Source organism: Hypanus sabinus, chromosome 16 (assembly GCF_030144855.1).
Source record: "Hypanus sabinus isolate sHypSab1 chromosome 16, sHypSab1.hap1, whole genome shotgun sequence".
Taxonomy (NCBI): Eukaryota; Metazoa; Chordata; class Chondrichthyes; order Myliobatiformes; family Dasyatidae; genus Hypanus; species Hypanus sabinus.
The window spans coordinates 2852822-2865464 of record NC_082721.1 but is presented as its reverse complement, the minus strand read 5'-3'; the positions used below and the strand labels follow the sequence as shown (position 1 = coordinate 2865464).

General features: G+C 40.0%; 1 protein-coding gene across 2 annotated transcripts in view; it reads left to right on the top strand.

Moving 5' to 3' along the window:
• Positions 1-12643, top strand: part of LOC132405954 (unconventional myosin-If-like) — a 158653-nt gene that overhangs the window by 82017 nt on the left and 63993 nt on the right. For both annotated transcript variants that reach the window (XM_059990985.1, XM_059990986.1), the window contains 2 exons: positions 6035-6167; positions 8788-8984. In XM_059990985.1, the coding sequence (XP_059846968.1) occupies positions 6035-6167; positions 8788-8984 (330 nt within the window). The remainder of the gene's footprint in view (positions 1-6034; positions 6168-8787; positions 8985-12643) is intronic.

Genomic DNA, 12643 nt, shown 5'->3' with positions numbered 1-12643 from the left:
CAGGTACAGGCCAGTTGAAACTATTCCAGACTTTGTTTCAGAGTGGAGGATCACACCCTTTCTTTGCTCACAGGATTTGTCCAATTCCTCGATCCCTCACTGAACGTTTGCAGCCGTCTGCTCCGGTCTGCATGAATCGCTGACAGAATCCGAGTTCCCTTTATTATCACTGGTTCATAGCACACAAAATTTGTTGTTTTGCTGCAGTAGTACATTGCAATGTATAATAATAAAACAATCTATAAATTAGAGTATGAAGAGTATAGTAAAAAATTAAGTAGTGCAAAAAGAGAGGAAAAAGATGGTGAGTTCAATGTCCATTCAGAAATCTGAAGGTGGAGGGGAAGAAGCTGTTGCTGAAACACTGAGTGGGGGTCTTAGCATTCCTGTACCTCCTCCATTAGCCCTGGGTCTGACCCTAAACTGCAACTGGTGATGAGGCTCTGACTGGTGACTTTCAGAGCTTTGGGGAAAGTGGAGTTACCCCTTAGTCATTCATTGCTCCCAGGGCCACTCTGACCCGGAATGGTAGCACCTGCAAGGGTTCCTGCTCAGGATACGAGCGAAGGCCAATGGCAGATCTGGCAGATTCAGTATCTGAACTTATGACAGAGAAGGCAGGTGAGCTACGACCTCAAATGACAACAGCTATAGTACAGGCAGATGAACATTTGGGTAGAGAAATGGCCATTTCTTCAGTTCACCCAACAGAAGGCAATAGCAAACCACTGTTGTTAGATACTAGGTTTCCTAGAATCTATGTGCTAAGAAAACCTTGGCCAAACTCACAAAATGCATCACAAAACAACAGCGTCCAGGATCTTCAAGACAATTCTGAAGATGCTTTGTTCGGTATGGTTGTTTCTGGGCAGCAGAGGATCCCCAACTGTCATTAAGCTACTGCTCATAAAATTCAAGTAACACAAAAGAAAATTATTGCCACTTGGAATGTAAGAACCCTATATCAAGCAGGAAGATTGGACAATGTGATAAATGAAATGGAAAGACTAAAAATTAACATCATGGGAATTAGCGAAGTTCGTTGGACAGGTGCTGAAACCTGTCAGAATAGAAATAAAACACTAATTTATTCTTGTGGAACATCCCATACTAATAGTGTAGGAATTCTTATGGATGAAAACATGGCAAAAAGTGTTTTATGACATTGGGCAATATCAGAAAGAGTGTTCCTTGTTAGAGGACACCCATTTGATTGAGCAATTATACAGATATATGCACCAATAACAGGTGGAACAAATGAGGATATAGATAAATTCTATGAAGAGCTTGAACAAGCAAAGAATGGATGCAAATCTCATGATATTGTTATTGTCATGGGAGATCTAAATGCTAAAGTAGGACAAGGTGCTGATGGAAATACCATAGGAAAATTTGGACTGGGGAAAGAAATGAAAGAGGCAGGAAATGGGTAGAATGATGCAAGATGAATAATCAGGTCATTATGAATACCTACTTTAAAAACCATCCAAGACGCTTGTGGACCTGGAAAAGTCCAGGTGATAACACCAGAAATCAAATTGACTTTATTACCGTAAACCAAAGATTTAGAAACTCAGTGGCTCAATGCACAACACAGCCAGGTGCAGACTGTAACAGTGACCATAACCCAGTAATATGTCATGTAAAAGTAAAACATAAAAAAACTAAAGAAGCAAAAACCTGAACACTCCCTTGACTACTCGCAATTAATTAAAGAAGAAAACAAGACAAAAATGTACAATTGAAGTAAGGAATAGATTTCAATGTCTAGAAATAGAATCTGTTGAAGATGATAGCGATCACGTAGAAATGAAGTTTAGCTCTCTGAAGGATGCCTTGGTAGAATCAGCAAAGTCAGTGATTCCGAAAAAAGAAAAAAGCACAAAGAATAAATGGATGACAGATGAAATCAAAAATCGGATGGAAGAAAGGAGACTGAAGAAAGCAAATCCTATGGAATCTAAGACCTTAGATAAAAAAGTTAAAAGCTTATGTCAAAAAGCCAAAGAAGAATGGTTAAACCAGGAATGTGAGCAACTAGAAAGAATCCCTATTACTGATCCAAAAAGGTTACATCAACAAATCAAGAATATCACTGGTAAAAAGCTCCTCTGTTCTTCAGGTGGATGTTTGAAAGCAAAGGATGGTACCATTATCATGGAAAAAGATGAGATTATGAACAAATGGACTGAGTATATTCAGGAATTTTTTAATGTTCGAGGCGAAAAACCAGAAATTAAGAAGAACATTGAAGGTCCAAGTATTTTAAAATCTGAAGTTCATACATAATGCAATAAATAAGATGAAGAAAGGAAAGGCAGCAGGTCCTGATGTATTAGTAATAGAACAAATTATCGCCCTTGAAGATTATGGAATTGAGAAACTTACTGATTTAATCAATGATGTTTATGAGACTGGAATAATACCAGAAGAGATGAAAAAATCAGTATTTATCACTTTTCCTAAGAAACCTGGAGCAATAGAATGTGAATTACATAGGACCATAAGCTTAATGACCTATATCACTAAGATACTTCTAAGAATTTTGATGACAAGAGATAAAAGTAAGATACAAGCTGAAATAGGTAAAGAACAATGTGGTTTTGTGAAAGACAAAGGTACAAGAAACGCGATATTGATGTTAAGGATACTATCAGAACGAGCTATTCAAGCGCAAAAAGATTTGTTTGTTTTATTGACTACACAAAAGCATTTGATAAAGTGAAGCATAATAAGTTATTTGAAATATTACAGGAAACTCAAGATCTAGATTCAAAAGAGCTCTACCTAATCAGAAATCTGTACTGGGAACAAACTGCCGCTATAAGAATAGATGGAGAAGTGAGTCAGTTTACGAAAATCAAGAGAGGCTTTAGACAAGGGTGTGTTTTCTCCCCTGATTTGTTTAATGTGTACAGTGAAACAATATTACAAAAAATAAGAGACACCTTGGGAATCAAAGTTGGTGGTGAAAACATCAATAATTTCAGAGATGCAGATGACATTGTGTTAATTGCAAGTACGGAGGAAGAACTACAAAATTTAATTGATACAGTTGTTGAAGAAAATGTGTCTATCTATCAACTGCAAAAAGACAGAATGTATGGTGATATCCAAAAAGAAGGAGAATCCTATCTGCAGGCTGAGAATAAACGGGGAAGACAGAAAACAAGTACAGAACTTTTGCTACTCAGGAAGCTGGGTGACATCAGATGGCAGGTGTGACATGGACATCAAAAGAAGAATAGGGATGGCAAATGACACCTTTACAAGAATGAAGAGTATACTGACCAATGCTAAACTAGGCATGACAATCCACCTCAGAGTACTGAAATGTTACTATCCAGTTATGTTATATGGATCAGAATGTTGGACAATATCTAGTAACATGAGGAAATGAATTGAAGCAAAAGAGATGTGTTTTTTGAGGAGGATGCAAAGAATATCATGGACAAAATGAATATATAATGAGGATGTTATGAACAGAGCAAGCACAAAAAGAGAAGTAATGTATGAGATCATAAAAAGGCAACGTGACTTCATTGGACATGTGATTAGGAAAGAGGAGTTAGAATGCATGGTAATTATGGGAAAGATTGAAAGGAAGAAAGCAAGAGGAAGGCAAAGACAAATGATGACAGAGAACTGGAAATGAATACCAATGAATTGATCCACTTGACCCGGAACAGGAGTGTGTGGGCCATGGCAGTCAAAGCTCAAACTAGGCATGGCACCTGATGATGATGATGATGATGATGACCTCCTCCATGATGGTTACAATGAGAAGAGGGCCTGTCTTGGGCAATGGAGGTCCTTAATGATGGATGCCACCTTTTAGAGGCATCGCCTTTTGAAGATGTCCTTGATACTGGGAGGCCAGTGCCCGTGATGGAACTGGCTGAGTTTACAACTTTCTGCAGCTTTTTCTGATCCTGTGCAGTGGCCCATCCATAGCAGACAGTGATGCAACCATAGAGCTATAAAACACTACAGCACAGAAATAGACCATTCAGCCCATCTAGTCCATGTCAGACCATTATTCTGCCTAGTTCCATTGACCTGCACCATGACCTTAGCCCTCCATACCCCTCCCATCCATAAACCTATCCAAACTTCTTTTAAATGTTGAAATCAAACACACATCCATCACTTGCACTGACAGCTCATTCCACACTCTCACAACCCTCTGAGTGAAGTTCCCCTTAAACATTTCATCTTTCACATTTAACCCATGACCTCTAATCATAGTGTCACCCAATCTCAGCTGAAAAAGCCTCCTTGCATTTACCCTATCAATACCCATCATAATTTTGTTTACCTCTATCAAAACTCCCCTCAATCTTCTATGTTCCTGAGAATAATGACCCAACCTATTCAATGTTTCCTTATAACTCAGGTCCTCCAGTCACAGCAACATCTTTGTAAACTATCTCTGCACTCTTTCAACCTTATTTACATCTTTCCTGTAGGTAGGTGACCAAAACTGCACAAAATACTCCAAATTAGCCCCTCCCAACCTCTTGTACCATTACAACATAACATCCCAACTCCTGGACTCAATACATTAACTTATGCAGGCTGATGAGCCAAAAACTTTCTTTATGACCCTATCTACCTGTGACTCCACTCTCAAGGAATTATGGACCTGTATTCCTAGATGCCGTACCACTCAGTATGTAAGACCTACCCTGATTGCTCCTCCCACAATGCAACACTTCACAATTGTTTACATTAACTTTCATCTGCCATTTTTCAGCCCATTTTTCCAGCTGGTCCAGATTGCTCTGCAAGTTTCAATAGTCTTTATTACTGTCCACTACACCCACAATCTTGGCATCAGTAAGTGGAAAGTTAAAATCACCTACTATTACAGCCTTATGTTGTGGGCCAGTAACATGGTGAAGGATCCCATCCACCCTGTTCATGGACTGGAAGCAGACCACACAGCATCCACACCAGGACCACCAGATTCAAAAACAGTTACTTTCCCCAGGCAGTAAGGCTGATCAACACCTCCACCCACAAACCCGCCCCTCCACACCCCAACCACCACTACTTTATCATTTCCTTATGTACAGACACTTCTGTGCCTAGTGTCACTTTATGAACATACAATGAATTTATGTGTACAATCTATCTTATATATTTATATTTATTGTGTTATTTTATCATTGTATTCTTTATCTTATTGAGTTCCGTTTCTGTGTTGCATCAAATCCAAAGTAACAATTATTTTGTTCTCCTTTACACTTGCATATTGGAAATGACATTAGAGAATCTTGAACCTTGAAGGAATTTCTACATTCTCCCCTTGCTCATTTGGGTTTCTTCCAGATCCTCCAGTTTCTTCCCATATTCCAAAAGCAAACAGGTTATGGTTAATAAGCTGTGGGCACGCTATGTTGGTGCCAGAAACATGCTGATGCTTGTGGGCTGCCCCCAGCACATTCTTGATGCAAACATTGCCTTTTTATTGAATGAGTCAATGTTTCAATGTACATCTGACAAATAAATCTCATCCCTTTTGTTTTCTTTTTATTTGCAAATGAATTGCTTAAACATCCCAAATGTGCCAAACAATTCCTCTCTGAGATTTGAGGGTCTGTTTGTTTGCCTAATGTTGCATCAGACTTGCCAAGCATCCAGGAAGAGAAAATGGTTATGAAAACTGTAACGTAAGACTCAGTTGTCTGATCAGTATTTTATACCTTCTGTCAATCAAAGCTATTACTAACATAATAGTTTATTTGTAAACTAGGCTATTTCCTATACACCATCAGACTTATGAGCAGAATTAGGGACTTGGCCTCCACAGCTGACTATGGCAATGAATTCCACAGTTTCACAACCATCAATGCTCTAATTAAAAACTCATCATTAACTTGCTCAGAAAATATAAGTCATTTGTATGAGATATTTGTGAAATGTGTTGAATTATTACATTTAAGGAAAGTAACAACAAACCAGCTTCAAATTGACTTTATTTAATTGAACCCTACCAGCTAATGAGAATGGATCATTCTCTTCCTCATAGAATGCCATGCAAGTGATCGGTATTCCGGCTGACATCCAATTGATGGCGCTGCAGATCATTGCTGGAATCTTGCACCTTGGAAACATCAATTTTGTTGAAGATGGAAATTATGCCAAAGTGGAGGATGAAGATCGTGAGCAAATTTGGATATTTATTTCCTTCCTGATGATGATTGATGGTTGAGGGAAGCCACAGTTCATGAAGAACCCTTGTTTCCATTTTTTCTTCATCCTTTTTTTTCTCTCTGGAAGTGGAGATATTCCCAGCCTGACCTGCCTCATGCTCTGCATTTTGCAACTCCTACATCCCTTTGTCTATGTCTTCTCTCTCACTCTGTCCCTCTAACTGTTTCCCATTCACTTACTGAGCAGATAACCTTGGTTGCAGTTCATCCCCATGGTAACCCCAATTTTACTCTCTCAGAGACATCCCCCATCTCCCCCTCCCACCCTACCAAGCTCCCTGCAGCTTAACAAGCTTCTTTTCTCTCCTACTTGGTTCTGGCGAAGGGGCTGCACCCCGAAACATTAACACTTTCCACTCAGATGCGGTTTCACATGTTGATTGTTTCAGCTTTTTCTGGTTTTGCGTTAAATTTAGTTAGGGATACAGCATGGTAACCAGTCCTCAAATCAGCCATAACATTGAACTGGAGAGGCTGCAATGAAGGTTTACAAGGATGTTGGTGGGAGATGAAGATTTATGAGGGTGGTGGTACGAGATGAAGATTTACAAGGATAGTGGTAAGAGATGAAGATTTACAAGGATGATGGTGGGTGATGAAGATTTACGAGGGTGTTGGTGGGAGATGAAGATTTACAGGAATGTTGGTGGAGCTGATGATTTACGAGGGTGTTGGTGGGAGATGATGATTTACAAGGGTGTTGATTGGAGACCATTTACAAGGGTGTTAATGGAAGATGAAGATTTACGAGGGTGTTGGTGGGAGATGAAGATTTACAAGGGTGTTTGTAAGAGATGAAGATTTACAAGGATGGTGGTGGAAGATGAAGATTTACGAGGGTGTTGGTGAGAGATAATGATTTACAAGGGTGTCGATTGGAGATGTTTTACGAGGATGTTAGTGGAAGATGAAGATTTACAAGGGTGTTGGTGGGAGATGAAGATTTACAAGGGATGGTGGTGGAAGATGAAGATTTACGAGGGTGTTGGTGAGAGATGATGATTTACAAGGGTGTCAATTGGAGACGATTTACTAGGATGTTAGTGGAAGATGAAGATTTACAAGGGATGGTGGTGGAAGATGAAGATTTACAAGGATGGTGGTGGAAGATGAAGATTTACAAGGGTGTTGGTGGGAGATGAAGATTTACAAGGGATGGTGGTGGAAGATGAAGATTTACGAGGCTGAGGAGTCATCTTACAGAGATATCTATAATCATGAGGAATCAACAAGGTGAATGGTCTGTCCTTTCCCTAGAACAGGGGAGTCCAAAGCCAGAGGCATAGAGGGGACAGATCCAAAAGGGGCCTGAGAAGAATTTTTTCACAGAATGTGTAGTGAGTATATGAATGTGCTCCCAGGAGAAACAAAAGAGGCAGATACAATTATGACAGAATAATAAGAATGTATTAGAGTGACAGAGACCAATGCAGATAAATAATCAGTTGGGCATCTTGGTTGAACATAGAACACTATAGCATAATGCAGGCCATTCAGCCCACAATATTGTGCCTGCATTTTAATCTACTCTAAGATCAACCTAGCTCATCCCTCCTACATAGCCTTCCATTTTTCTTTCATCCATGGTACAGAGTTATAACGGGTATAGATAGGGTAATGTAAGTAGACTTTTTTCACTGAGGTTGGGCGAGATTAGAACTAGAAGTCATGGATTAAGGATAAAAGGTGATCATGAGGGGAATTTCTTCCCTCTGAGGTTGGTGAGAATGTGGAACAAGTTGACAGTGGAAGTGGTGGATATGGGTTTGATTTCAACATTTGAGGTATTTGGATAGCTATGTGAGAGGGGTATGGTCTGTGGGCAGGTTGAACTGGGCAGAATACTGGTATGGCATGGACTACATGGGTTGAATAGCCTGTTTCTGTGCAGTAGTGTCCTTTGTTATTCAACTTTTTGACTCTGTGACAATGACTCTATAAGAGTTAGGCTGAAGGATCTATTTCTGTGTTGTATATGTAGAATATTTAGACAGCCCAAAAATGAATCTGTATAATATCAGCATAAAGAAAGAGTCTGCCTCATGATCTTCTTTAGTGCATGTCACCCTGGATCATTAAAACCTTCAATGAAATTTCATTCTAAAGAACAAATGTTTCATAAAAAGGCTTTTGCTGGAAGAAAGTAAACAGTATTCTTGATAATTTGGTCATCGGTTCTCATTTAAGTAGTGGCACTGTAGTGTAGCTCTTACCGTGACACCATTACAGCTGATGGCATTGGAATTCAAAGTTCAATTCCGCCGCCAGCTAGAAGGAGTTTGTATCGTCTCCCTCTGACCGTGTAGGTTTCCTCCGGGTGCTCCAGTTTCCTCCCACAGTTCATAGACGTACCGGTTATTTGGCTAATTGGTTATTTATTGTAAATTGTCCCATGATTAGGCTAAGGTTAAATCAGGGGTTGCTGGGCAGTGTGGCTCATTGGGCTGGAAGGGCCTGTTCTGCACTGTATCTCTGAATAAATAAAATGAAAGTAAAATAATTATAGATTTGTTGGTTGTGAAAAAGCTGTAGATGATTGATTGACTTTCTATCTGTCTCTGACTCAAAGGCCTGGCCTTTCCGGTGTTCCTGTTGGGAATTGATCAAGGGAAGCTGAGGGAGAAGGTGACTAGCAGAAAAATGGACAGTAAATGGGGAGGCAAGACGGAGTCCATCAACATGACCCTGAATGTAGAACAGGCGGGTTACACCCGGGATGCCTTGGCCAAGGCTCTCTATGCACGACTGTTCGATTACCTGGTGGATGTAAGTATTTCTCAAATGATGGTTAATCTGTTACAGACTTCTGGGTTGTGTGGAGTAAAATTTTCAGCTGTACACAGTGACCTACAGATGGATCATTAATACTGAGGTGCAGGTTTAAAGAATTTAATCATAAGACATAGGAGCAGCATTAGGTCGTTCGATCCATTGAGTCTGCTCCAGCATTCCATCATGGTTGATTTATTATACCTCTCAAACCCATTCTCCTGCCTTCTCCCCATAACTTTTGATGCCCTGACTAATCAAGAACCTAACAACCTCTGCTTTAATTATACCCAATGACTTGGCCTCCACAATCATCTGTGGCAATGAATTCCACAGATTCACCACCCTCTGGCTAAAGAAATTTCTCCTCAGCTCTGTTCTAAATGGATGCCCTTGCATTCTGAGATTGTGCCCTCCGGTCATAGACTCCCCCAGTATAGGAAACATCATCCTCTCCACATAAGATTACCCATCATTGGGGGTCAGGACAGAACTATAGCTACTCTCCAGGCAACACACATGGTCAAAGGTCAATGTCTCCAGCCTTGGTAACTCGGTTGTTGTCTGAGTTGTTCTACTGAACATTGTGGGTATGCTATGTTGGCGCCAGAACGTGTGGTGACATTTGCAGCTGCCCTAGCATATCCTTGGATGTTTGGTTGTTACCACAATGTATTTCACTCTTTGATATTCATGATAAATAATTGAACTGAATCCGAAATTTTATCATTCTGCATATGTACGTCAGAAATATCAATTGTTAGGAATGGTTGGTATATTCCTTTCAAATATTACATATAAAAATTAATCCATTATAACATCACTTAAGCAACAAGATCTTTGATCTTGTATTAGGTGTTTTATATTTCAGTAGAACTATAATTTATTGAATTTCAAAGGGACCATATTCAGAAATTATAAAGAACTTCGAGACCAGTTGTAATTGGAGGCAATGGAATCCCGTGTTCAGCTATTTAGCCATTATCTGTAATCATAAGACCATAAGACAAGAGCAAACTAAGGCTATTCAGCCCATTATGTCTGCTTCACTATTCCATAATGGCTGATTTATTATCCCTCTCAATCCCATTCTCTAGCCTCCTCCTTATAATCTTAGATGTCCTTTCTAATCAAGATCCTAACAACCTCCACTTTAAATATATCCAATAACTCAGTCTCCAAAGCTGTCTGAGACAATAAATTGCACAGATTCGCCTCCTTCTGTCTGCAGAAATTTCTTCTCATCTCTGCTCTAAAAGGATGTCTTTGTATTCTGAGGCTGTGCCCTTCAGTCCTAGGTTCCCCACTATAGGAAACACCGTCTCCACATCTACTCTATCTTGGCCTTTCAATATTCAATAGGTTTCAATGAGATTCCCCCTCATTCTTCTAAATGCCAGCGAGTACAGGCCCAGAGCCATCAAGTGCTCCACAGATGATAAATCTTTCATTCTCGGGATCATTCTCGTGCACCATCATCTTCACCAGCTGCACTTTCATCAGTACACTTATCCTCACTAACTGTTGTGGATCTAATTCCCATTGAGCAGACAGGCACATTGTGTTGGGAAGGATAATCAAGATCTTCTCCTATCGTTTGAGCTTCCAGTTCCGGTTCCCAGCTGTAAATTTCACCAACCATGTGGATGCTGCTGTCATTGGCAATAATAAAAATAAAATAAAGTAAAATAAAATATCTGGATCTAGTGTGCGCACACACACACACACACACACACACACACACTCACACATGCACATTCACACACTCAGACTCACATATTTACCATTCAAACACACTTTATTTTGTGCACAAGGAGAACGGCACGGTGGCTGTTACTCACATTATTCTGAATTCTGAACAGAAAACTGCTATCTTTATACAGAATTGGTTTATCAGTTACGGATATTGATCATTTGGTAAACTGTGTATGTTTGAATTCTTTATTTGCAAGATCAATCTTATAATAAAGGTGTTCAATGTCAATAGAAACTGCAAGCTGTCAAATGATGATACTTTGACGTTATTCAAGCAATTGCTGTGTTTGCCTTGCATCACATATCTCCGGTGTGCAAAGATAAGCTATGTTCTTCAAAGATCTTTCTTGCTTGGGCTGCCTTCACTCTCTCCTTGCCTGGAGATCATTAACCTTTGCCTCACTGCAACTTCCATACTATGTCCAAGAAAGCACACCAATGCTTCAACTTCAACAGAAGACTAAGGGAATTTGACAAATCCCCAATGACCTTCAACAATTTTTACAGATACATCATAGAGAGCATCCTACCCAGTTATAAAATAGATTGGTATATCACCTTCTCTGCCCAAAGCCACAAGAAATTTCAGTTATGAATACAGCCCAGGCCATCATGCAAAGCAGCTTTCTCTAAACAGTCTTATAAACCTCCCTTTGCCTCTGGAAAGCAACCAACATAATCAAAGACCTCAAAAGCATCTCTGGTCATTCCCTCCTCTTCCCAGTACCACTGGACAGGAGACACAATGGTATTGGGGCATTCTGCATTGTCGACTGAAGGGCTTGTACTGTGACCTAATGTTCTAAACACTTACTGCTACACTCAAAGACAGCTTCTGTCATGCTATTATAAGAATGCCAAGATGGTGCTGGTGATATAAATCAGCAGATAGGAAAACCACTAACTATTCTACTAAATAAACTTCTTCTCGACTACACTCACCGCAATTTGCAGCCTGTTATTTCCCTTTGGAAGCTGTGCTTTTGAGCAATCTGGTGTTTTTGCGGTATCCTGAAGGATTTGGGGAACTGTACTCTCGAAAAGGCAGATACAGCTGTGTTGGCCATTGCTGGCGTGGATTTTAGGCCAGATTGAAGTGGTGAGGCCTGGTTCTGAGAGCAATAAACGACAGATATTCAGCCAGTTTAGGTGCTGAGCCAGATTAAAAAGATAAAGGTGTTGAGGCCACAGACAGAGAATGTGTTCAGCTCACTACTCCAAGTCAGCCAAGATTCCTCACCTGAGCCACCCTGACTGCTTGCGTCTGACCTGTTTCCCTCTCTTCTCGCTCCTACCATTAGGTACGAGGTGCAGGAGCCTTTACCGGCTCCACTCTCCTCAGTGCTAAACTGACTCTGTGGCTGTGGACTCTGCGGTTCATGTTCTGTGTGTTATTTGTTTCCATTTTCAATGTTTGCATGATTTGTACTTGAGTACGTTATATGTCTGACTGCCTTGTGTGGGGGTTTTCATGGATTCTATTATTTCTTTATTTGTGTTGCCTGCAAGAAGGTGAATCTCAGGGTTGTATGTGGTATACCTATTTTGATAATAAGTATACTTTGAACTGACTATTGAATGGACCTCTTTTAAGATAAAGGTGAATTCTTGATCTCTCTGTGTAGCCGGACATGGCCTTTGCTTGTTGCTTGCCTGCACTGTACTTTCTCTTTCTATATTCTGCAACCTGTTTTTCTTCCCCCTTTTTGTAAGCTTCATGTGAAATGATCTATCTGTGTGATATGCAAACCACAGCTTTTTACTGTATCTCTCAGCATGAGACAGGAATAAAGCAGTTACCAAATTCCAACAATACTTCCTGCTTTCAGTCTGAGGTAGTCAAGCTCTTGTCTGAGATGCATTCCTTATTCTGGAGAAATAGGTTCTTGTTCTTGTTAAAC